Below are 23267 nucleotides of genomic sequence, written 5' to 3'. Positions count from 1 at the left end.
GAAAACCTGGTTCTATTCTTAGCAACCACATGGTGGGTCACAACTGTCAGTGGCTCTGATCCAAAGGGATTTGACACCCTCTTCTGGTCGTGTGTACACCAGACATGCACACGAGACAGACATTCATGCAGATACAACACCCACACATTTAAAAAGAAAGAAAGATTGAATACCAACATAGTATTGTCTCAAATGTATTGAGTTAAGTTGGCTTATTTCTTTATGCTTTTTGTTTCACTCGACTAACAGAATTTAAAATAGCTCAGAATGTATTTCTATTAGCAACATGTCTAGGAGTTTGTTGAAATTCAGACTAAACATTACTTTCATTGCACCATTTGAAGATAAATTATCTCAGTTTGTTCTATTTCAAGACTTGATAAATTCCAGAAGTCCCCTTGTTAATGATACTTTGTGACAACTTCCAGGGCTTTCTGTTGCAGAAACACCTTCCTGGGTGTTATTTCCAGAGCTTTCAGCTCAGGCCACTTTCCCTTTAAAAAAAGAAAAAAAAAAAAAAAAAAAAACACTCTCAGAAGTGTCCATTGTAAAGACACACTTTGGATACTTCTGTATCCAAAAGGAGAAGGCTCATTTGAGTTCAAGAAAACTCCTTCACTTTTCCAGGCATTTATGATGTGGGTTTTTCCCCCCCATTTGTAACTGAAATATAGGGTTCAATACTTCTATATGTTGGGGATAGTCTGTCCTCAATTGTTTTTCTTAATGGTTTTCTGATCCCTTAAAGACATTTTTTCCTTGATAAGCAATCCCCAGGCTGTGAGACCTTTCCCACCCTGCTTTTGGGTAAATTAGGGAATTGTGTCATCTTACAGGACTGAACCACTATCCTGTTGATAGTGCCTTGCCTAATAGGGTAGAAAAGTGCAGCTTCTGAGACAGGAGACATGGAGCTTAGTGGCACTTAACAAGGTGAGTACTTAGTAGAGTGTGTCTCCACCAGTCTCCCTTCAGACTAGAAAATAAATAGGACAGACCCTCAGTTGGGCATGTGCTGTCTTTAAAAAAATACAATGTCTCTCAGACTGCTATGACCTCAGGTTCCAGAACACCAAGGTAACATTCTGTTTAAAGGCATGCTTCCCTTTGGTTTGAATCTGAGTTTCAAGTTGGTCTCCTTATTGTCCAAGGGAAAGGATAGCCAGGTGGCAAGAAGACACTTCTAACTATGAGCTGGATGGGACATCATTTCTCCAGATGGTGCAAGGACATTTCCGTGCTCAGTTCACACTTACCACTCTTCTCACCCATGCCCTCTGAAGATGAGCATTTAATCTCGAACTTGAGGTAGGAAGTCAGGTGACTGTCCACCCAGGTTTTGCTGTTTATTGGGACATCTAGCCAATCTCTTTATAAAAGGAGCCAGGGAAAGAATAGTGGCTTGTGGAGAAAGTGGGAGTTACCTATTGCTATGTGTACTTGAAAAGGGGGCAACTGTCCTTGGCTTGTGGAAGGAGAAGGTCCTTTCCTGAGCTAAAGGAAACCACTTCATTCTCAACTTAAAATGTCCCATCCTAGCCAAGGGAAACTTTATTTCTGGAGTCTGCCTGTAATTTCCATCCCTTTTATATAAAAACCTCAGACCTTTGATTTTAAGAATTGAAGCAAACAAGAAGGCTTGAGTAGAAGGCACAATAAATTCTTGGCACTGCAAATTTGATTAAAGGAATAGCAGAAACTGCCCAAATTGATGTACTCAACATGAGGGGATAGTCAACATTTGGTGGGGAAGGTGCCCGGCTTCTTAGAAGAGGGAGTTGGAATAGACTAAAGCCAGAAAGCGGCATGGCATAGTTTACCAATCTGACAGCATTACTAGGTAGGAAGAGCAGATGAGACTGACTGCTGTCACATGCGCGCGCGCACACACACACACACACACACACACACACACACACACACACACCACAAACACCTGTTTCCACTAGCTAAAACTTCCCTCTCTCAGCACCATCTTGCTTTTAGTACCAAAAGTTCTCTATCCTAGTAAAATATTTCTCCTGGAAAACTGAGATTGATGGTCATCCCAACTATATTTCAAGGCATTTGGGTAGCAGGTATATCAACTCAAACAAACAAACAAACAAACAAACAAACCAAAAAACCTGAGCCAGATTTCTCTTCCTCAGGGTAGCAATGAATGTCCATGTTATATACTAGATGCTGAATCATGTTAATGGCAGCAGCCATTAATTGTGTGCCTACCAATGCACCAAGTACATGATATTGTTGAATGCTTATGACAACTGAGCTTGAGTAGTTAAAACACAGAAGGAGGAGGAAGATGAGGCCAGAGATGAGGGCAGTAATGAAGTCTTTCTTAAGCATAAAGAACTGGACTGTAGCTGAGGTAGATTTGAAATTCTGTGGGCACAAATCTTTCTGCTTGTGAGTGGACAGCTTCTCTGATTAGCATAGTTTTGTGGGCATCGGCTGCATCTATCATGTCCTAACTTGTTCCTGTTCTTCAGGGTGGCATAAGCATCCCTTGGGGGACATTTACAGACAAGCTGCCTAAGAAGTTACAAAAACTACTTTAATCTCATCCATAGCAGCCCCAGAATAGGATGGGCCACCCCCTTGCTCTTGGCTTGACACACTCACACTCTCTCTCCTCCCTCTCTCCTGCTCTCTTTTGATAAGATTGATCTTGCTATGCAGACCTGGATGGTCTCAACTCGCCTGCCTTATTCTCCCAGGTACCGGATTACAGGTATACACTGTCATACCTAGTCATCTTTCTATTTTTAAAGGGACTACTAAATGCCTAGCACATAGAAAGTAGCCAGGGAGGGACTGGCATTTTAATCATGACAGATGAGCAGTAAGCTTAAGTTGAGGCATCTTAGCCAGCATCTATAAATCTAAACATTTTAATATAAAGCCACCAAAGATTTAGAGTGTTAGAATTCTTATTGAGTTCAAAACTAGGCAAACACACACAAGTAATTTTTTTTCCCAACAAGTAAAAGTTATCTTCACAGTTACTTGATTTGGAGTAGATAGAAGACTGGCTTCCTTGCTGTGATAAAAGGTGCTATGCACATAATTTTAAGATAGAAGCAAGAAATTCTTGTCTACGGCTGCAAGCTGTAAATGGTTCATTTCAGGGAAAAAAAATCTTATCCAGGTGCTCAGCCCTCAGAAATCCCTCCACTAAAATCAGAGTTGATTGAGGCTCTTAGCATAATGATGGACGCCTCACAGATAGGCTTCACATCAAGAAGGATGCCTTGGATTGTGTAGACAGATGCAGAACGCTTTTAGGCCGCCCTCTGCTTTTATTTCATCAGGTTCACACCTGAGAGTTATGTCCTCTACTACAGAACTGGAACACAGTTCAAGTTGCATAATTTAGCTCAGAGGAGCTAGATTTGAGAAAGGCTCAAATACAATAGAAGAGAGACGGTGAATCTATTTGATCCAATCAGCAAATATTTCGCATACGCACTCAGTTTTAGAGTAGTATGCTGGATGCTGGGCATGCAAAGAGAAGCAACAGCATGTGCCCCTAGCAACAAGGAGCTCGCGTGGAGGGAGATGGATATGAAAGCGAATTCTTCAGGACCAGTTTCAAATGTTTATCAGTGGCAATGACAAAGCAAAAGCACACATACACACACACACACACACACACACACACACAAACGCCCTGGGTCATGTGGAATTAATGAGAACTAATTCACTCTGTTCTGGAGGCTGGAAGTCTGGGCTTGGGAGAGTATGGTTGGTCTTTGAGGCCTCTCCTGGCTCATAGGGTGCTTTCTTGGTCTTTCCTATACATGGGCAGAGACCTTTCCCTTCATCTATCCGGTTAACTCCGGATCCCATCCTTCTGACCCACTGAACTTTGCTTCCTGTGAGTCCATGAATCATCTCCATGTCCAACTGTCCTGGGGGCAGGGGCCTTCATATGTATTTCACTGTGTATGTAATCCACAGAAATAACTCCTTACTCACTTCAGAACAACACGAACACATACACACACTATAATTCTCTTTTTTCTTCACAGGCATCTGAGAGGCAAGTAAAAAGGTTCTTTTACACGTTTGGTTTGATATTATCTGATTACAAGGAACTTAATTTTCCAAAGCACATAAGCGATCAGGTGCAAACACTTCATAGGACTTGCCATAAGAGAGGTACATAACAGGATAATGACAACACTGTGCAGGCTCAGACTCATTCTAGGCCCCAAGTTGACTCCAAGTTGACCTGACTTTCCCATGAAGCTTAAAGCAGCTTACCTTCATCAAATGGCACCTGACTGGTACCATTTTCCTGGCTGAAATCCAGGCAAATCTTTCCACTTCAGAAAGAGGAGGGAGTTTTTTGTTTGTTTTGTTTTGTTTTGTTGTTTTCCTTTCCTCGCTATTGGAGTCCCTTGAGCATTTGTTTCCTAATTTAGAATTACAGAAAGTGTAAATATCCATCCTTGTTAAGGAAAAATCAACTCCAAGTTAAACTTTGTGGTGCAGGTGTGGGATGTTCTGCACTGGTGTCATCCACATGTGGACTCCAGTGGCCTCCCTCAGGTTTCCAAGTGTTCACTTAGTCATCTTCTCTTCAATAAAGGTGTATCATTCTTGGGCTATTGCTTACATCACTTTGTGATGGTCACTCTGGGGACAGTACACTAACAATAGGCTTTCAACTTATAAAATAAGTTTCATCAGATAGTTTATCCATCTGAACTAACAAGAAGTAAGGAGCTTAAACCACTTAGCTGAGGTCACATCACCATGGAGGGGCATGCTGGGATCTGATCTGATGTCTTTGTTTCAAGTTTGTGAATTTAACTACTATGAAATTCTGGCCAACACTAGGCTGGTATATTGGATATTGAACTTGAGTGACAGGTTGCTCCTTAATGGGAACCCCCCACCCCCCAAATAAAAGTCAGGAAAGGCATGATGAAAGAGCGAGATGATGGAGTCAGTCTAGATTAAGAAGCAGAGCCTCAGATGAGCACCACAGGTCTCTTATCTCCTCTTTATTGTTCTGTTTTGATTAATGGTTATCATTCTGCAGCATCTTTGTTAATTAGTTAACCATCATCCTTGACCCTCCAGGAGCCATGTGCCAGCTCGTGTCGTGGTGAAACAGCCGATCCGTGGAGCCATTGGTAGGACCACAGTTGCAGCCATTGTTCAGACTGGTGGGGACTGGAGCACCGGACTCTTCAGTGTCTGCAGAGACAGAAAAATCTGTACGGGTTTCCTTTTTACTTAAGCGCCTCTTTACCAACTCTCCCCCATTTTCAGTACTCCACCCCTCAGTCCACCCACCCCCAACCCCGAGGAAAAGCTACCCCAACACAAGGTCAAAAAGTAAACGATTTCTGAGAAGCTCAACCAGTCTAGTGTCTCAAGCCTACTCCTTAGTTGAAAAAAAAAAGTGCTTTTCAACAATGTAGATCTATTCATAGGATAAGTGTGGTATTTCAAAGTTGTTTTTTTTTTTAATGATAAAACCCATTGTTGATAAAGATAGATAAAATAACTCCCTTCATCCTCTATTGACTTGATAACTACATTCCTAGGAGCTTAGTCTAATGAAATAAATTCTCTGCAAAGTTTACCAGGAACATTAAAACCGTAGCACTGGTTACCATAGCAACGCTTGGGATGCTATACATATTGGATCCATCCACTGAATTATTACATGTCCATGAAAAGTCATGTAGGAGAGTGACGTTTAATGGGTAAAAAGGTATTTTGTGTACAGTTTTATTTTTTATTCATTTATTATTTTCTGAGACAGGGTCTCACAATGTTTCCCTGGCTGGTCTGGAACTCATAGAGATCCCCCTGCCTCTGACTCCTGAGTGTTGAGATTGAGGGTGCATGGTTCCACACCTGGCTTACCTGTGGTTTTGGATTCAAGAAGCTGAGTGAGTGCCAAACTGTGTTCACTAGGCTGCATCTGGAGGCAGTGAAAGAATTTAGAAAAAAAAATATAGAACGATACAAATATAAGCATTTATAGCAGATGTCTTCTCATGGCAGACTGACAAATGTTTCAGTCTTTATTATCTCTCTAATATCTCCATGAAGATTATGTATCACTCTTATAACAAGAACGATCTGAAAAGAAACTCCCTTTGTTGATTGAGTTCTTTTCTGGCCCTCATCCAGTTGTCAAGAGGTTCTCATTTCATGACTGACCTCTGACCTAGAGCAAAGGCACACTGAGTCAGTATTTATCTCAGCTGCCATGTATCAAGGTCCCTAGAACTCGTAAGAAGCAAGCACTGTGTCCTACTTTCTGTCCACCCTGTTCTTCCCTGAGACGGATACTCTTACATTAAGAGTTCAGATAGAGGGGCTGGAGAGATGGCTCAGCAGTTAAGAACACTGTCTGCTCTTCCGAAGGTTCTGAGTTCAAATCCTAGCAACCACATGAAGGCTCACAACCATCTGTAATGAGATCTGACCTCCTCTACTGGGGTGTCTTAAGACAGCTATTTATATATAATAAATAAATAGATCTTTTTTAAAAAGGAGTTCAGATAGAGTACACATACTTGTAAGGCTATGGAAAGTTTTAAAAGAAAATATGTTTTAAAATTTAAAAGCACCATTAATAAAACAGAAAAAAATATAAAAGATGATCAAAGAATGGAATAGCAGCTATAGTTATACCCCTTGGATATTTTGATGCATCCCTCCCACCCCAGATTTCTTTTACTTACTTGTGTACATAATTTACACAAATGGAAGGACTGTAAATACACATTACTTTGCACCTCTGTTTTAATTTCATCACACATTTAGGTTGTGAACACTACATAAGCACATCTGGAGCTAATTTCTTTAATTGCTTTATGGATCCCCTTGTACCATAGTTTATTTATGCAGAAACTCCTATTGGTGGACCTTTACGTGTTTTATTCAAACCAATGCTGTGTGAATGTGCTTATTCAGATGTCATATTTTCATGGCATGAAGATATCTGTCTTGGGTAACTGCTAATGGGTAAATTTGCTGACCAAACAGAAGATGCCTCTTTAAATCATGGTGCTGCCTAGTGGCTTTCCTTCTGGGAGGTGAACTAATTCACACTCCCACTGGCGACGCATGAGCGCGCCCCACTCCTCCCTAAAGTGTCCTATTATTGGAAGGTTCAACTCCTCTGGAATAACTGAACTGAAATGTGGTGCGCTCAAGCTTCCACCCACTTTCCTACTCCTGCTCTCTGGGCCTTCCACACCGTACTTTCTTGTCTTTGTCTTGACTTGCCTGTGAGGGAGAAGGACGGCATTCCACACACAAGGGAAGAGAACAGGCTTGGGTTTAGATAGGCTGAGGGAGTTGATGTAACCACCAAACTTGTAGGTATAAGGAAAGAAGCTGAATGTATGCTACAAATCCCTATTGACCTTGAGCTCTGTTAAAGAAGACAATATATGAATGATAACCCATTGATACATTCACCTTATATAAATAAGATGTTACAGAAAAAGGACCCATGTCTCTTTGTGAAAACCAATTTGTGCTTTTAAACAAGAGAAACAACAAACATCAATTTGGAACATTTCCCTCTCGGTATTTTCCTCTATATTAACCTGTGTATCCACTAGCAATATATGCTATTGCTTTGTAACTCTTTAAGCAAAGCATAAATGGTATTAAGCTTACCCATTACGCAATTTGATTTTTTAAAATTCAAATTAATCTTAGAGACTTAGTCATGTTGGTATTTAATTGATCTTTTACTACATCCTTCTAGAAAAAAGTTTATGTGTGTGAGTGGTGTGTGTGCAGGTGTGTGCACCAGTGTGCATGGGCAGAGGCCCGAGGAAGGCATCTGATTACTTCCCTTTATCATGCTCCTCTTTATTCCTTTGAGAATGGGTCTCTTGTTGAATCTAGAGCTTGGCTGGCAGCCATCAAGCCCTAGCACACCTGTCTTTTCCACAGTCCTGGTGTTTTAGGTAGGCACACCAGCCTGTTACATGGGGGCTGGGATCCAACCTCAGGTCTTCATGGTTGCACAACTACTGATTAACCTCTGAACCATCTCTTCAGTCCTTTTGCCACATTCTTAGTGGTTACACACTCATGTTTTATTTGATCTTTAGCCCACTGACATACACTCGTGCTGCAATGACTATTCTTGGAGGTCCTTCTGTGTGCAGTCGAATAGCATTACTCTGGGTGTTGATAAGTGAAATTACTCATTCCTAGAGGGTTTTGAATCTTACTAGACTGAGCAAAGTTATCATCTAATGTGATTAGGCCAATTTCCACATCCATGTATTGTTACTCTATGTCCCCAAGCATACATTAAAAAGGGAGCATTCTTGTGAGGAGCAAGTGACTTCTGATAGTATTAATATGCCTTCCTAATATTACTGTTGGCCATTGGTATTTCCTTTTCAGCAAGCTACCCTTTCATGCTCTGTGCCATTTCCTCCACTCCCATCTTCTTTCATACATGGATTTATTAGAGTCCTTCCCATATTCTACATGCTAACCCTGGCCTCAGTTATCACTGCAAAGCCTTCCCCTTCAAAAAAAAAAAAAAAGACACCATCCTTCTATTCTTGTGCATCTCTCTTGGAGCCTAAGCATCCTCATCTCCAACCACTCTGCTCATCAGGCAGAGCAGTGACACTTGGCCTAGAGGCTTGTTCCAAAGGGATTCACATGAGTTCAGACCATTCCATAGGCATAACTATAGTGATAATGAGCATACTCTCCTGGAATATGCAAATCCACATGTGTTATGGCATGATGGAAATGTAAAACATGAGAGCATACGGACATATATGTAATAGTAGGAATCTGGTCTCTGTTCTTCCCTAATAATGTTATAAACTTAAGGAGGAATTGCTCAATTCTTCTGGAGATTAGGTGAGCTAATTGTAAAATGGGTATAGCAAGAGGACCTATTTTATTCATCAATTGGTTTTCTGAGATAGGGTCTTAGTAAGAATAGGCTATCCATGAATTTCCTATATATCACAGGCTGTCCTTGAACTCATGATCCTATTGTCTGAGTCCCACAAGTACTGCAGTTATGGGGCAAGCTATCACGAAGGCCATAAAAGTGCCTACTTTATATTATTATTTCGAAGATTAAGTGAACTAATATATACAAAATGTTTTCAGTGAGAGCTTGGTACACAATGAACTCTGTATGAATATTACCTATTGTGGAATAAAAGTTTGGGCTTCATACATATACACATACACATACACATACACATACACATACACATACACATACATACATATATATAATTTTTTTTTTTTGGTTTTTTTCAAGACAGGGTTTCTCTGTGTAGCCCTGGCTGTCCTGGAACTCACTTTGTAGACCAAGCTGGCCTTGAACTCAGAAATCCGCCTGCCTCTGCCTCCTGAGTGCTGGGATTAAAGGCATGTGCCACCGTGCCGGGGCCATACATTTTTTTTATGAACCACAGCCGAACTCTATTTCAAAATGATTGATTTTGAGTATTGTGGTTTGAATGAGAATGACCCCCATAGGCTCATGTGTTTGAATGTTTGGCATGCCAGTTGGTAGAACTGTTTGGGAAGGATTAGGGGGTGTGGCTTTGTTGGAGGAAGGGTTACTTTTTTTTAGGGGGGGTTGAGCTTTGAGGTTTCAAAAGCCCACCATTCCCAGTTAGCTCCCTCTCTGCCTCTTTTTTGTGGATCAGACATAAGTTCTGGTCTCAGATACTGCTCTAGTTCCATGTCTGCCTGTCTGCCTCCATGCTCCCCACCATGATGGGTAAAGATTCTAACCGTCTGGAACATGAGCCTTCAAATTAAATGCTTTCTTTTATAAGTTACTGAGGTCATAGTGTTTTATCACCTCAGTAGAAAAGCAAGATGAGTATCTAAAAAGCACACTTATAATAGCATGGCTATCTGACAGAGATTAATAATAATGATGATGATAATAATAATAATAATAAATAGACCTTTACTTCCCATGGTACCCAGAGACAATGGGTCCATACAACATTGTTCTTAATTCCTGTTGTAACTTAAAGGGAAACTTATACAATGTCCAGAGCCCTTGATGTCCTACACACGAAGGGAGAGGATGTCCTCAAATTCTTTGCTGCAGGAACCCACTTAGGTGGCACCAACCTTGACTTTCAGATGGAGCAGCACATCTACAAAAGGAAAAGTGATGGTATCTACATCATAAATCTGAAGAGGACCTGGGGGAAGCTGTTGCTTGTCATACTATTGCTGCCATTGGGGATCCTGCTGATATCATCCCTGTTTGGTCCTGGGAGCCTCTTGCTTTCCTGGCATCTGGGGCTTTCTGGTGGCTACCCCCAGTTCCCCGTCCCCTACTGTTACACAATCCATTCAATTTCCTGACTCTCTATACTTCTTCCCCCCCATCTCCTCTCATACCTGATCCTGCCCCCTTTTTCCCTCCCCCTCCTCTTTCCCTCCCAGATACCTCCCTCCCTCTATTCTCATCCCCTATGATCACTTTGTTCCCCCTTCTAAGTAGGACTGAAGCATCCACACTTTGGTCTTCCTTCTTCTTAAGTTCCATATGGTTTGTGGGTTGCATTGTGGGTATTCCAAACTTTTTTCCCCGTAATATTCACTTATCAGTGGGTATATACCATGTCTGTTCTTTTGTGACTGGGTTACCTCACTCAGGATGATATTTTCTAGTTCCATTCATTTGCCTGTGAATTTCATAATGTCATTGTTTTTAATAGCTGAGTAGTACTCCACTATGTAAATGTACCTCATTTTCTATATCCATTCCTCTGTTGAGGGTCATCTGGATTGTTTCCAGCTTCTGGCTATTATAAATAAGGCTGCTGTGAACATAGTGGAGCATGTGTCCTTGTTATATGTTGGCACATCTTTTGAGTGTATGCCTAGGAGTAGTATTGCTGGGTCCTCAGGTAGTACTATGTCCAGGAACTGTTTTCTGAGGAACTGCCAGACTGATTTCCAGAGTGGTTGTACCAGTTTGCAATCCCAACAGCAGTGGAGGAGTGTTCCTCTTTCTCCACATCTTCGCCAGCATCTGCTATCACCTGCATTGATCTTAGCCATTCTGATTGGTGTGAGGTGGAATCTTAGGGTGGTTTTGATTTGCATTTCCTTGATAACTAAGGATGTTGAACATTTCTTTAGGTGCTTCTTGGCCATTTGAGATTCCCCAGTAGAGAACTGCTCTGTGTAGCGCAGATTCTCCCCTACACTATGTGGACATTGCCATCCCATGCAACAACAAGGGAGCTCACTCAGTGGGCCTGATGTGGTGGATGCTGGCCAGGGAAGTACTTCGAATGTGAGGTACTATCTCCCGTGGGCATCCCTGGGAGGTTATGCTTGATCTTCACTTCCACAGAGACCCAGAGGAGACTGAGAAGGAGGAGCAGGCTACTGCTGAGAAGGCTGTGACCAAGAAGGAATTTCATGGCTAACGGACCGCACTGGCTCCTGAGTTCATAGCTGCTCAGCCTGAGGTTGCTGACTGGTCTGAGGGTGTGCAGGTGCCTTCTGTGCCCATCCAGCAGTTCCCCACACAAGACTGGTGTGTGCAGCCAGCCACTGAGGACTGGTCAGCAGCTCCCACAGCGCAGGCCACCGAGTGGGTTGGAGCCACTGCTGAGTGGTCCACGGCTGAGCTGCTGTCTTGCGCGCGCTCAACAGGCCAGGAAGAACGACGCTGCTACAGGATCCTTCTGCACACGTTTATTCAGTCCTGTTTCTTCTTTTGACATAGTCTCTTGTTTATATCTCCCTTGTTTATATCTCCCCTGTTTATATCTCCCCTGTTTTTATATCTCCCCTGTTTATATCTCTCCCTTGTTTTTATATCTCCCCTGTTTATATCTCCCCCGAATCCTGGGCCTCTCACTCTTTTATACTCTCAGTTCCCATCCACGCACAGCAGGCCACGCCACCTCACCAGGCACGCAGCTTCAGCTAATCAGGGCAGCAGGGGCAAATCTCCACCAAATTGGATTCACCTGTATCCTGGTACACCTGCGCAGCACTCAAGATGTTTGTGTCTTATATGAGGAAGTCAGGTGCAAATCATACGACTTAGCTGCAGTCCCTGGTGCCTTTGGGACTGCCGCCACACCCGCTCCCCACAATTCCCCCTTTTTTCTTTTTTGGCAGAGAGAATGTCTGTAGATAGCCCCCCGCAGCCATGCCCCTTACCCGTCCTTGGGTGACAAACAGCATTGGTTTGATCCCTGTCTTAGGTTGGTGACATGCCCAGGGAGTCTTATCACTGACTACCTCTCTATCATGCCAAGCCACACCTGGGGAGATTGTGTTTTGCTTGCGGCAGGTGCATTAAAAGGCCAGGATGTTAATTAACCTATGGCCAGATCTTAATTGCTGCAAGCAAGCCTCATGGATGAAGGTAGAGGTCTGATCCCCAGTGTGCAAGCATAGGGGCCCTACACAAAACCATCCCTTAGGCTCATCACCCAGAGAGGTCTTGGCCAGCTCCCGTGTCGTTTTTCCTGGGGGAAGGGAACTAGGACACTGAACCTTCATGTAATCAGACGTGCCTTCCACAGGATGCCAACAGCAAGCTATCTTCTGTGCAGTGCTTAGCCTCGCACCCCACGGCATAACGCAGCATAATTTCTTTTAGATCGGCAAACCGAATCTGAGGAGATTGTCCCGCCTCCACTGCAGCAAAAGCCTATGCTACCATGGCGAAAGTGCGGGCCACACACTCTGTACCTAACACTTGTGTCAAACACACAACACACACACACACTATAACAAGCATACATCCCAGGGCTCTCATCCCCGCTCATCTTCTCTGAAGCAAGGGATAGATAGCCAGAGGGGCTATCTCTTTAAGGGAAATTCAGGGATCAAAAAGGCATGGAAAAATGTGAACGTCATGTCGAGCTGGTATCGGCTTCTGGAACACTGAAAGGATCTCCCATCTTGGCTCCATCGTTTGTGTTTGTGGGACCATCCACCACATCCACAGGGGCAACTGGATCAGGAGCCTCATTCTTGCAGCGTCTCACCAATCTCTCCGGCACCCAAAGAGGTTCCGTCTGGTCCTGTGGGAACACACAAACAGACCCTCTCGCCCACGTCAACACCTGATCCTGTCGATCCCCAGGGGAGATGGACACAATACCTCGTGGTAATGAGACCATAACCTCAATCACCTGTGTGTCCATCTGGGGAGTCAATATGAGAGTCAAGTTTTCACTAGCTTCCCCTCTGTTGGGCAATAATTTCCGTGCCCTTATGGCAATCTGATTCACCTGCTTAAACACCTGCACTGGATATCCTGTCTGTTGTTGTGCAAATCGACCTTGATCAAGCAGCATATCTCTATCCCATGCAAATTCAGCTTGATCAGTGAAAATAGGACATCCCAGCAAGGAGAATCTATCCTCTTTCCAGACCTCCGGACAGAAGGTCTGCCCATAGATGGCTGCTGAGGAGGCATAGGGAGGGGGAGCAGAAGCTAATTCACCTCCTCCTCTGCCTCGACTCTGTTGTCCTGTCCTTTCTGTCCACCTGATAACACTGTGTCTCTTTTCTTTTTCCTTTTTCTTTTTAAGCCCTTTTCCTCTTCTGACATACTTTCTTGTTGCTCTGTAAGGATTTTCTGACCTGTCTTGACTGCCTCTACACACAGTTTCAAACAGTAACAGAGTCCATATATCAGAACAAACAAGACCAAAACTATCAGACCTACCCACAAAGGGTCAATGGGAGAAAAAAGCATAACTACACAGCGAGGATCTCTTGATCACTACACTGAGGTTATCATACTTCCTTAATCTATCCTGAAACCGTGAACCTTAACTTGTCCCAAAGCCATGAACCTTTCGTTACCTTGTGCCTGCTTCCTGGCAACGTTATATTCGCCTCTATTTTATCGGAGGTCCTTCCCAAACTCCTGGGTTACTTTGTGCCTACTTCCTGGCAACTTTATGCTCACCTCTATTTTATTGAGGTCCTTCCCAAACTCCTGGGGTCGCAAGTTTCACTCACCGTGAACTTACCCTGCCGGCAACCACTGACTGCTGAAAGTTCTGAACTTGGTGGGGGAGTCGGTTCCCCGTACGGGCCACCAATTGTCGCGCCCGCTCTCGACCAGCAAGAACGATGCGACCACCAGTCCTTCTAACAGCAGTTTATTCAGTCTTCATCTTTCTTCTTTCTCTTCATCAGTACCGTTCCCCAGCTGAAGAGTTCTGAATCCACGCCAGATCCTTCTCAACAGTCTGTTTCACAGGAACCTTTATTAACCCCTTCTTCCCCGTTATGCAGTTCTGAATCTTCCCTGTAGCAGGGGGTCTTCGCTCGTGACTGAAGATGTTTCTTTTCCCGGGTTTCGGCACCACTTGTTATTAGACGCGTTCTCACGACCGGCCAGGAAAGACGCAACAAACCAGAATCTTCTGCGGCAAAGCTTTATTGCTTACATCTTCAGGAGCCAGAGTGTAAGAAGCAAGAGAGAGAGAAAACGAAACCCCGTCCCTATTAAGGAGAATTCTCCTTCGCCTAGGACGTGTCACTCCCTGATTGGCTGCAGCCCATCGGCCGAGTTGACGTCACGGGGAAGGCAGAGCACATGGAGTAGAGAACCACCCTCGGCATATGCGCAGATTATTTGTTTACCACTTAGAACACAGCTGTCAGCGCCATCTTGTAACGGCGAATGTGGGCGCGGCTCCCAACACTGCTGTACAGAGCAAAGGGAAAAGGTGGACAAAAGAAAGTTCCTAAAAGCTGGAAGAAAAAAAAAAAAAAAACAACAGCTTGTGGGTCCTAACAACGAGGCTCAGAAGTGTCAAGGCATAATCAACTTCTTTACGGTGTGCTTACAGCTCCGAGACGTGTAAACAGAATCGATCAGGTGCTTAATTTGCCAGCTTTACAATTAAGCACATTTTAATTAATTGCTTTGTTTGTGGGAATTTACAGCATTTCATAATCTTCACTGAACGTGCCATTGATTTCAAATTGCCCTAATTCAAGGTTGCCGATGCTGGGAGCCCTCTGTTCTTGTGCATTTTGCTGTTTTCTCGGTTGTTCAGACTAGTCAGTGCTGGGTAGAGTCTCCTCATGCGCATGGGAATTATTTTTCAGTGCTGGGGACTGATCCTTCTACATTCTACAGACAGACTACCATGGATCCGTATCTCCAGTCGGGATTTTTTTTTTAATTCAGGTTAAAATGTCTCAGGATTACTTGAGGCTACACTCAGCCTTGTCTCGGCTCCATGGTTCTTATCATACCTTTGTTTTGGGTGCACCAGAAGCTGCAGTGACTAACACTGTACATACACTCCAATGGCTAAAATAAAAGCTCTAGTGATAGTAAGTGATGGCGATGATGTCAAGCTGTTAGAAGTCTCGGGCGTTGTTGGAGGGGGTATGCAATAGTACAGATTCTTTGAATGATTATTCGTCTGTATTTGTGGAATTAAACATATGGCCTAGCAATTGCACTTTCAGGAAACTACCCAAATAAAAGGAAACATATGTCAACATATAGAATTAAAGGTATGTCCACATAAAGACTTAAATGTCCAAATAAAGGCATATAAACACTCATAAAGCATAGTGGTATTAATATAAAATATGGAGCTATAGAATGTTGATTACTGGGAGAATAGATAAACAATTTGTAGAATATTCATACAATGAAATGCTACTTATCCAACAGTAAGAATTACAGATTCATAAAACACGAGTAGATCTAAACCAAACAAACAAAAATTAAAACAACCCCCCCAAATACACGATATTATACAAAACCAAAATAGTTACAAAAATAAATGTGATTCTCTTGAGATGAGGGCTGAGAGAAGGCAAAACTTCCGTAATGGGGATTGAAGTCATGGCTGTGTTTCTCTCAGGAATAGGGGTGGGAAGGGTGGGATTTACTGTATAGAAATGTGACAAACACAGGGAAAGCAACAATCCATAGTTCCTGATGTATAAGTGAATGCAATTATTAAACTCACCCAAAGTGAACACTTAGGATTTGTGAATATAAAATTACCCTCGGTTAAAGTGTTTAGAATATGTGCCGGATAGTTTTATGTCAACTTGACACAAGCTAAAGTCATCTGAGAGGAAGGAACCTCAATTAAGAAAACGCCTCCATAAGACTGGGCTGTAGACATGCTTGTAGGACATTTTCTTAATTAGCGATGGATGGGAAAGGGTCCAGCACATTGTGGGTAAGACCACCCCTGGGCTGGTGGTCCTGGGTTCTATAAGAAGGCAGGCTGAGCAAGCCAGGGGAAACAAGCCATACGCAGCACCCCGCCATGGGCTCTGCAGCAACGGCTCCTGCCTCCAGGTTTCTGCCTTGCTTGAGTTCCTGTCCTGACTTCCTTCAATGATGAGCAGTTGTTTGAAACCTTTAACCCCCAAGTCGCATTGGTCGTGGTGTTTCATCACAGCAGTGATAACTGTAACTAAGACACTGTTTCTGAAGGCTGGTCATCATGGCTTTTTTGTTGGTTCATAGTCCCCACTATTTGAAAATATCAGGGTTGTCATCTTGCAATGTTAGATGATGTAACATCTAAACTGCAGGTCAGGATCTCTTAACTTGTGGCCCATTCAGTGGCTCCATGAGTGCCATGAAAGGAATGCACGATTTGCCCACCTTTGGGTCTGTACTCTTTTTTCCCTTCTGAACAAGTTCATGACAGCCATTATATTCTCAAAAGGCTCTGTGGCCTCAAACATCTTTAGAATAGAATTCCTGTTAGACAGTCCATTTAGTCTGTGTAACAACCCATATCAATAGTTAACAGCCAATGAACTAATAAGTGGAAACCATTTCCAGATGACACTTACAGGTCCAATCACCTAATAGTTTACAGATTAAAATGGACAAGTGTCAGTGGCTCGGTGAAGCTAACAGAAATTAGAATAACTCCTGATCTGAGAAATAGAATAAAATCCTGGTAAGAATAGGAAACAGCCAGTGTATACCCAAAAGATTTTCTACCATTATTATCGAAAGGGATATCTGTTATTCAATAATATTCTAGTATTCTAGGTCCATGTTAAGTCCTGAAATGAGATGAACATAACAAGCATCAATTATTTCAACAATTGCTTACTGTTTTTGACAAGGGAGTAAAAGCCAGTTACCATAATCAATACTAACAGAATTGTGTCAGGGTCAGCTTTGGCAATGCTCAACAAAGAACACAATTTTGATGTGGCTAGGTAACGGCGATTTTCTAACTCCGAGTTTTGAGAATTGTTTATCCATTCCCTGTCCCTGGTTGCAGGCAGACAATGCTGTGTTGAAATTGGCGGTGCAGGGTTGTGAATCTATTTAAGATATGAAGTCGTTCTCCGAATATCTGAGAATGCTGGTTTTCTTTTATGTGCAATTGACAGGTTTCTGGGGTCTGCTTTGTCCCATGTGTCTTGAGTGTGACATTGCCAGGCATTACGGAGAGTGTCTTTGTTGGCCACTGTTACCAGGGTCTACCTTTGCACTGAGAATTGGCACCAGAGAAAGACATAGGATACAGGTAAGGTCAATTAAGGTATGTATGAATCTCAATCTTTCTGAAAACCTGGATGCTTTTCAAACCTATGATTTCCTAAAGTGACGAGAGAGAGGGTGGGCGGGGGAGAGAGAGAGGTGTATTGGTGAAGATGTTTATCAAATTCACACTTAGTGGAAAACCATGGGGGACAAAAGTTCTGATTTCATTGTTTACTACGAGTTGTTACTTAACTAAAATGCTATATAGTAAGGGCTATTTCCTAGAAGAAATTATAATGAAGACTGTTGGTCAGCAGGCTTGGTCAAACCATTGGCCAATTTATACTCCATTAGATGTGCTTTGATGCATAGAAATAAGAGGCTATAGCTACTGTCCCTACCATCTACAAAAATAAAACCCCACATATGTCTCTTATTACTTCAAGACATGACAGATGGAATAAAACTTAATTTGGAGGATGCACTCATGTAGCCTGTGTGGCACATGGAGACTTTATTTAGGAGGTTTCCTGGGGTCCTTATCTTTCAGTAGAGCCAAGATGCACAGACACAGATGGTCTTCAAAAAGGAACCTTTTGTGTTGGGCACAGACACAGATGCAGATAGACATACAGACAGACTGACTCCTCTTTCTCTTTCACATACAGTATCTTGTTATTTTGTGGGATGCTCTCTAAAATATCTTTTTATATGAAAAAAACAAGACATAGACTTATGACACTATTCAAATAAAAGGAATATATACTATATAACACACACATATATAAACATACATACATGTATATATACACACATAAACACATACATGTATACACACATATATGTATATATACACATACATATACATACATGCATACACACATATATGTATATATGTATATATATGTATACACACACACATATACATACATGCATACATACACATACACATGAGCTGGTAAGAATAGGAAAGTTTGCCTGGATTGTCTCTAGGCAGGTAGCTGGGTGGCTGGGCCGAGCTCTGGGGGAAGGGAAGGGAGATTTACTTTTTACTTTCCATACCTTTTTACAATGGGGATTTGGAACCATTTTTGGTTATTATTCACTACAAAAACTTAAGTATAACGAGTCTAAGAGACACTAAAAAGAAAAATGGGAGATTTCAGTAAGAGGCACATGTCAAAAAGTAAAGGGGCATGGTTCTGAACTGTAGTTCTTGACCAGCCACTGCTAGACACTTGGGCTACCTAGTGTCTGAAGTGTTGTGTTTGGGGATCTTAGAAGCAGAAGGTGGGATGGGCCAGCAGTAACATTACACAGGTTCTTAGAGACGGAAATGGTCCTGTATAATTTGGTCTTGCCCTAGGGGACCCTCTGTGAAGACTGTGTGGTGGTGCATTGCTGCTGGCCTTTCTCCATCTGTCAGGTGGCCCGAGAACTCAAGATGAGAACTTCTCAACTCTACGAAATCTGTGAAGTCCCTGAACTCAAGAACACCCTGGTCTGATAACTCCTCCCTGTCACCCTCCCCCTCACTCTTCCTACACCTTCCTCCCAAAGCTACCTCAGAAAGACTGTTCTTTTGTTTGCTTGTTTTGTTTCCCATAGGTATTCACTGGACTAGGAGAATAAATGGTTTGCCCACTAGTGTATGTGCTGTGTTTTGATTTCACTGAGGTCTTTAGTATTTTCCCACTTTGCTATTTTGTTCTAGCCACATACAGTGCCTTCTCCAGGTGAGTGATGTGTGCTCTCATCCCCTGGGTTTTGGGACATTGAGTTTTCTCCTAGTTTTATGATTTTAAAATTTTTTGTGTATTTTGCTTGCCTGTGGCAACAACTGGGAGTTAAATTGTGCTTTCTGCTTTTCTTACACTTTACAAATGTGTTGCAACCCAACCTCTGGTACCTGTGAAGGAGATCTTATCTGGAAACAGAGTCCTTGCAAATGTAAAGGGTGGGACCTAATGCAGCATGATGATAGGTGACCTTTAAAGAAGATGTAGAGGGAGAGACAGACAGGATGGTCATGGGAAGACTAGGGTGGAGATTGGAGGGATGGTGTCATCAGGCAAGGACTGCTCAGGGATGCTGAAGCTGGAAGAGGCAAGGGAGAAACTCCCCCCCGCCCCCCAGCTGCACCCAGCTTTGGAGGAAACATGGCCTTGCCAATATTTTGATTTTGGACTTTAACATCTAGGAAAGTGACAGAATAAGTCTCTGTTGTTTCAAGACACCAAGTTTGTGGCAATTTATATGACAGCCCTAGGAAGCTAGTAGCCAACCTACCTTGTGAAGTGACTATGGCCTCTTCCCAGGGATTGCCAGGTCGAGGGCACATAGCTGAGGAGCCTGGATACCTATTAATTGTACACCTGTAGGCAGTTCTGCTACCCGTGTCTCACTTCCTCACGGTTAAAAGGGTTGGTGGTAGCGCCAATCTTATAGGGCTGTGAGGTTATAACAAGTCAAGCCATATAGCATTGTGCTGAGTGATGAGTATTGACTCAGCAAATGCACTATTGATATTTTATATTTGTAGTAAATTATACTAATTTCCTATTTACAGTTGGCCACATAAAGTTTCTTAACTGCTGAGCTATCTCTCTAGTTAGATGGAAAGTTTCTTTTAAAATTAAAAGAATTATTTTATATGTATGGGTGTTCTTTCTGCATGTACCTCTGTGCACTATTTGCATGTCTGATGCCCACAGATACTAGAAGAAGGCATCATCTCCCCCCGGAAATGGAGTTACAGATGGTTGTGAGCCACCATGTGAGTGAGTACTGGGAAATGAACCTGGGTCCGCTGTAAGAGCAGCCAATGCTGTTAGTGGCTGAGATATCTCTCCAGGCCTGTCAAGTTTCTTTCAAAATTAAATTCTAGATGATAACTGAGTCAGTTAAATAGGAATGATAGTTGACATGTACAATCCTATCACTTGGGGGACTGAGGCAGGAGAATGGCCATCATTCAGAATTAAATAAGTCTCTAGGATGCCTGCCTGGTATGTGGATGTAGCAAACAAGCTAAAGGGGTAAAAAACAATTTCAAAAAAATAATCGTGTTTATTATTATCATTGTGTGTTGAGTTGTGTGTTTGCTCACGGTGCTTGTGTGCCATGGAGAGCATTTGGAGGTCAGAGGGCAACTTTTGGGAATTAGTTTTCTCCTCTTACCATGGGTGACAGGGATGGAACTCAAATCCCCAGGCTTGCATTGCAAGTGTCTCTATCGACTGAGCCATCCCAATGGCCCAATATTAACAGGCTAAAATTGTTCTGCATGTTTTGAGCTAGTCAGACCTCAACATTTCTTCCTGGGGAACACTTCAGAAAAGAGGTCTAAGCCCCAGAAATGTAAAGGACCTCTCAGGATCCCATGTTGTTCAAACCATTTCCTACTTAACAGAGGTGAATTCAGCATGGTCAGCCTTGCCAGTGTTACTTGTCCCTGTCTCTCTCCCTAATCATTTCCACACACACACACACACACACACACACACACACACACACACACACAATTCACTTTAGGAGCTATACCTCTTGAGGAAAAAATTAAATACTCCATGTTAATATTTAAGTCATGATCAATCAACAACCAGAAAAAGCAGGCCTGGTGGACAAGATGGTTAAATGAAAATAAACCTGTTTTTATTGTTTTGTGCTAAAACACATATTAGGCTTCACAGGCTCAAACTGGCAACAGTGCCTAGTTTTGGCAGGGAAGTCTGGAGGTAACTCTGCCCTTTCACACAATGGACCCTGTCTGAGGGAAGCAAAATGGCGGCTCAGGCACAAGACTCAGGCTCAGTCTGCCTCTCTGCTGATATAAAGATTGTGTGTGAGTGGGCTACCCTTGGAGGGACCCCATTCTACATGTTGCTTCCAATCAGTAAAGAGAAAACAGTGTTTCATCAGACACAGGTCTAGGCAAGTCAAACTCTGGGCTCTGAAAACATATCTACTACAGGATCACAGTACAAAAAACAGAATGTATAGGACAGTTCTTCACACATAGTACACAGTTATGGATGAAGGGAGATGGCTTCAGGCCACAAGTTACAATTTTCTCCAAAAGAATGTGTCACAGCTAAGAAAAGGAACTTGACAAAAATGTGTGCTCCTTAAGAGCACCACTACAATGCCAGACATTCGTGTGACAGATAATAGCTGATATCAAACATCATCAGTTGTGGACACCTACCAGCTATGTGAGCTGAACAGAACAGAGACCCTGGTATGGCCCTAGGGGACAGCGCATGTAGATTGGCTGGTGCTACTGTTGGCTTTTCCCCATTTGTCAGGTGTCCAGAGAATACAAGATAAGAACCTCCCAACTCTGTAATCTGTGGAGACTGTGAAATTTGTTGTATAAATCTGAAAGTTATCCAAAAGTGAAGGCACAGCCTGCTTATATTAGAGAAGTTCATTTTGGTTTACCAGGATGCAAACTGTGGAACAAAGCTTTGATGGTCCCCTGTGGGTCTATGATACCAACACATAAGAAAGAGATGTTCCAAAGTAACCTGTATAGAATTACTATATTGTCATATGCATCACAAACCCAGGACACAAGCCAGCAGAAAGCTCCTTGACCCTCTTCTATTTATTTACAGAATAAGCTAAGAACATCAGCTGCATTCCTGGACTGCTCTAACTTTTTTGAAACAAAAAAAATTTGAGTGTCCATTTTCCTATGCAATCAATTTTATCTGTTTACATATTTCATACAAGTAGATTTTATCTCATATTCCATAATGACTTTTGTATAATACTCTGTTATGAACATTATTTACAAACAAATTAATTCAAAATTTCCTTTGGTCTTATAAACCCTAAATTTTTAAAGAAGTAAGCAAAGATAGAAGACTCTATAGCACTTCTATTTAAATTTCTGCAGAGGAAATTACTGTTTCTCCCAGTCTATTCTCTTGGTTCATTTCCACCTAAATGATATCACTCTGCCTGACCAAATGCAGAAATAAGAAGCAACGATTCTAGATGGAGTTCAGACTTTTATAGTTGGAAATCTACTATAGGACAAATCATGGCTGAATTTATTATAATATCCAAACATTCCCCTTTGCTCTTGCCCTACCACCTTTTGACCATAATTACTTGTAATCTGTATAATGGAACTGAGTCCAGACATGAACACTTTAGAATGTAGGGAGATTTTTCTAAACTATTAGATTGGGTAAGGGTGAAAGGATTTTTCACCTTGTGTGTTATATACTTTGGTTTACTGGATAACCAGGTTCAAAAGATGAGCTAAATCCTCATGAAACCCTTCATTTGAGCCATAGAAAGTTTCTAGAGACAACAAGACAAATCAACAGCATGTGTAAAAACGTGGAGCAAATTTCTGTTGCTCACATGGTCGAGAGTTGGAAGCCATCTTTGTTTCTGGCAAAGCAGGAGATTTGGTCAATAGGGCCAGGTTGACAAGGCCCTATAGAAATATGGTCACTGATTCCTGGGAACTAACTTATATTATCCCCTAATTTTTATGCAGACAGCTTGTTTGACCTCAACTTTTCCACATGCCATTTATAAAATTCAAATGTCTCCCAAATGTGGAGTTCTGTTGATGGTACCCTGGCAAGCACACTCATTGGGACTCAGGTACAGGTGGCTCACAAATGTTGCAGGGGCTAATATCACATTGACGGACACTTTCTGTACAAGTTCACTCCTTTCCCTTATCGTACTTTGGCTGGTGCTCACTCTTGTTCAGAAGCAGGACTGGATGGAAGACTGAGCAGGGTGCTTCAGT

The 23267-nt window shown here is 42.4% G+C and overlaps 1 protein-coding gene and 1 pseudogene across 1 annotated transcript; both read left to right on the top strand.

The window, feature by feature from the left end:
* The first annotated feature begins 1104 nt into the window (after nucleotides 1-1104).
* Plac8l1 (PLAC8-like 1) lies at nucleotides 1105-19139 on the top strand. The gene is made up of 4 exons (NM_027072.1): nucleotides 1105-1308; nucleotides 5095-5231; nucleotides 17395-17531; nucleotides 18855-19139. Exons 1-4 carry the CDS (start codon nucleotides 1190-1192, stop codon nucleotides 18993-18995), a joined length of 534 nt encoding a protein of 177 aa, NP_081348.1. The 5' UTR covers nucleotides 1105-1189; the 3' UTR covers nucleotides 18996-19139.
* On the top strand, nucleotides 9972-11655 carry Gm18086 (predicted gene, 18086; annotated as a pseudogene).
* Nucleotides 19140-23267: the final 4128 nt, after the last annotated feature.

This window comes from Mus musculus, chromosome 18 (genome assembly GCF_000001635.26).
Source record: "Mus musculus strain C57BL/6J chromosome 18, GRCm38.p6 C57BL/6J".
NCBI lineage: Eukaryota > Metazoa > Chordata > Mammalia > Rodentia > Muridae > Mus > Mus musculus.
The sequence above is the reverse complement of the archived record's forward strand: the minus strand, read 5'-3'. Positions and strand labels throughout refer to the sequence as shown.

Coding starts and splice junctions, on each gene's coding strand:
- Plac8l1 (NM_027072.1), top strand. CDS start 1,190: ATGAGCTGGATGGGACATCATTTCTCCAGATGGTGCAAGGACATTTCC. Junction 1,309..5,094: donor CATTTAATCTCGAACTTGAG/GTAGGAAGTCAG, acceptor TTGACCCTCCAG/GAGCCATGTGCCAGCTCGTG. Junction 5,232..17,394: donor CTGCAGAGACAGAAAAATCT/GTACGGGTTTCC, acceptor TGCAATTGACAG/GTTTCTGGGGTCTGCTTTGT.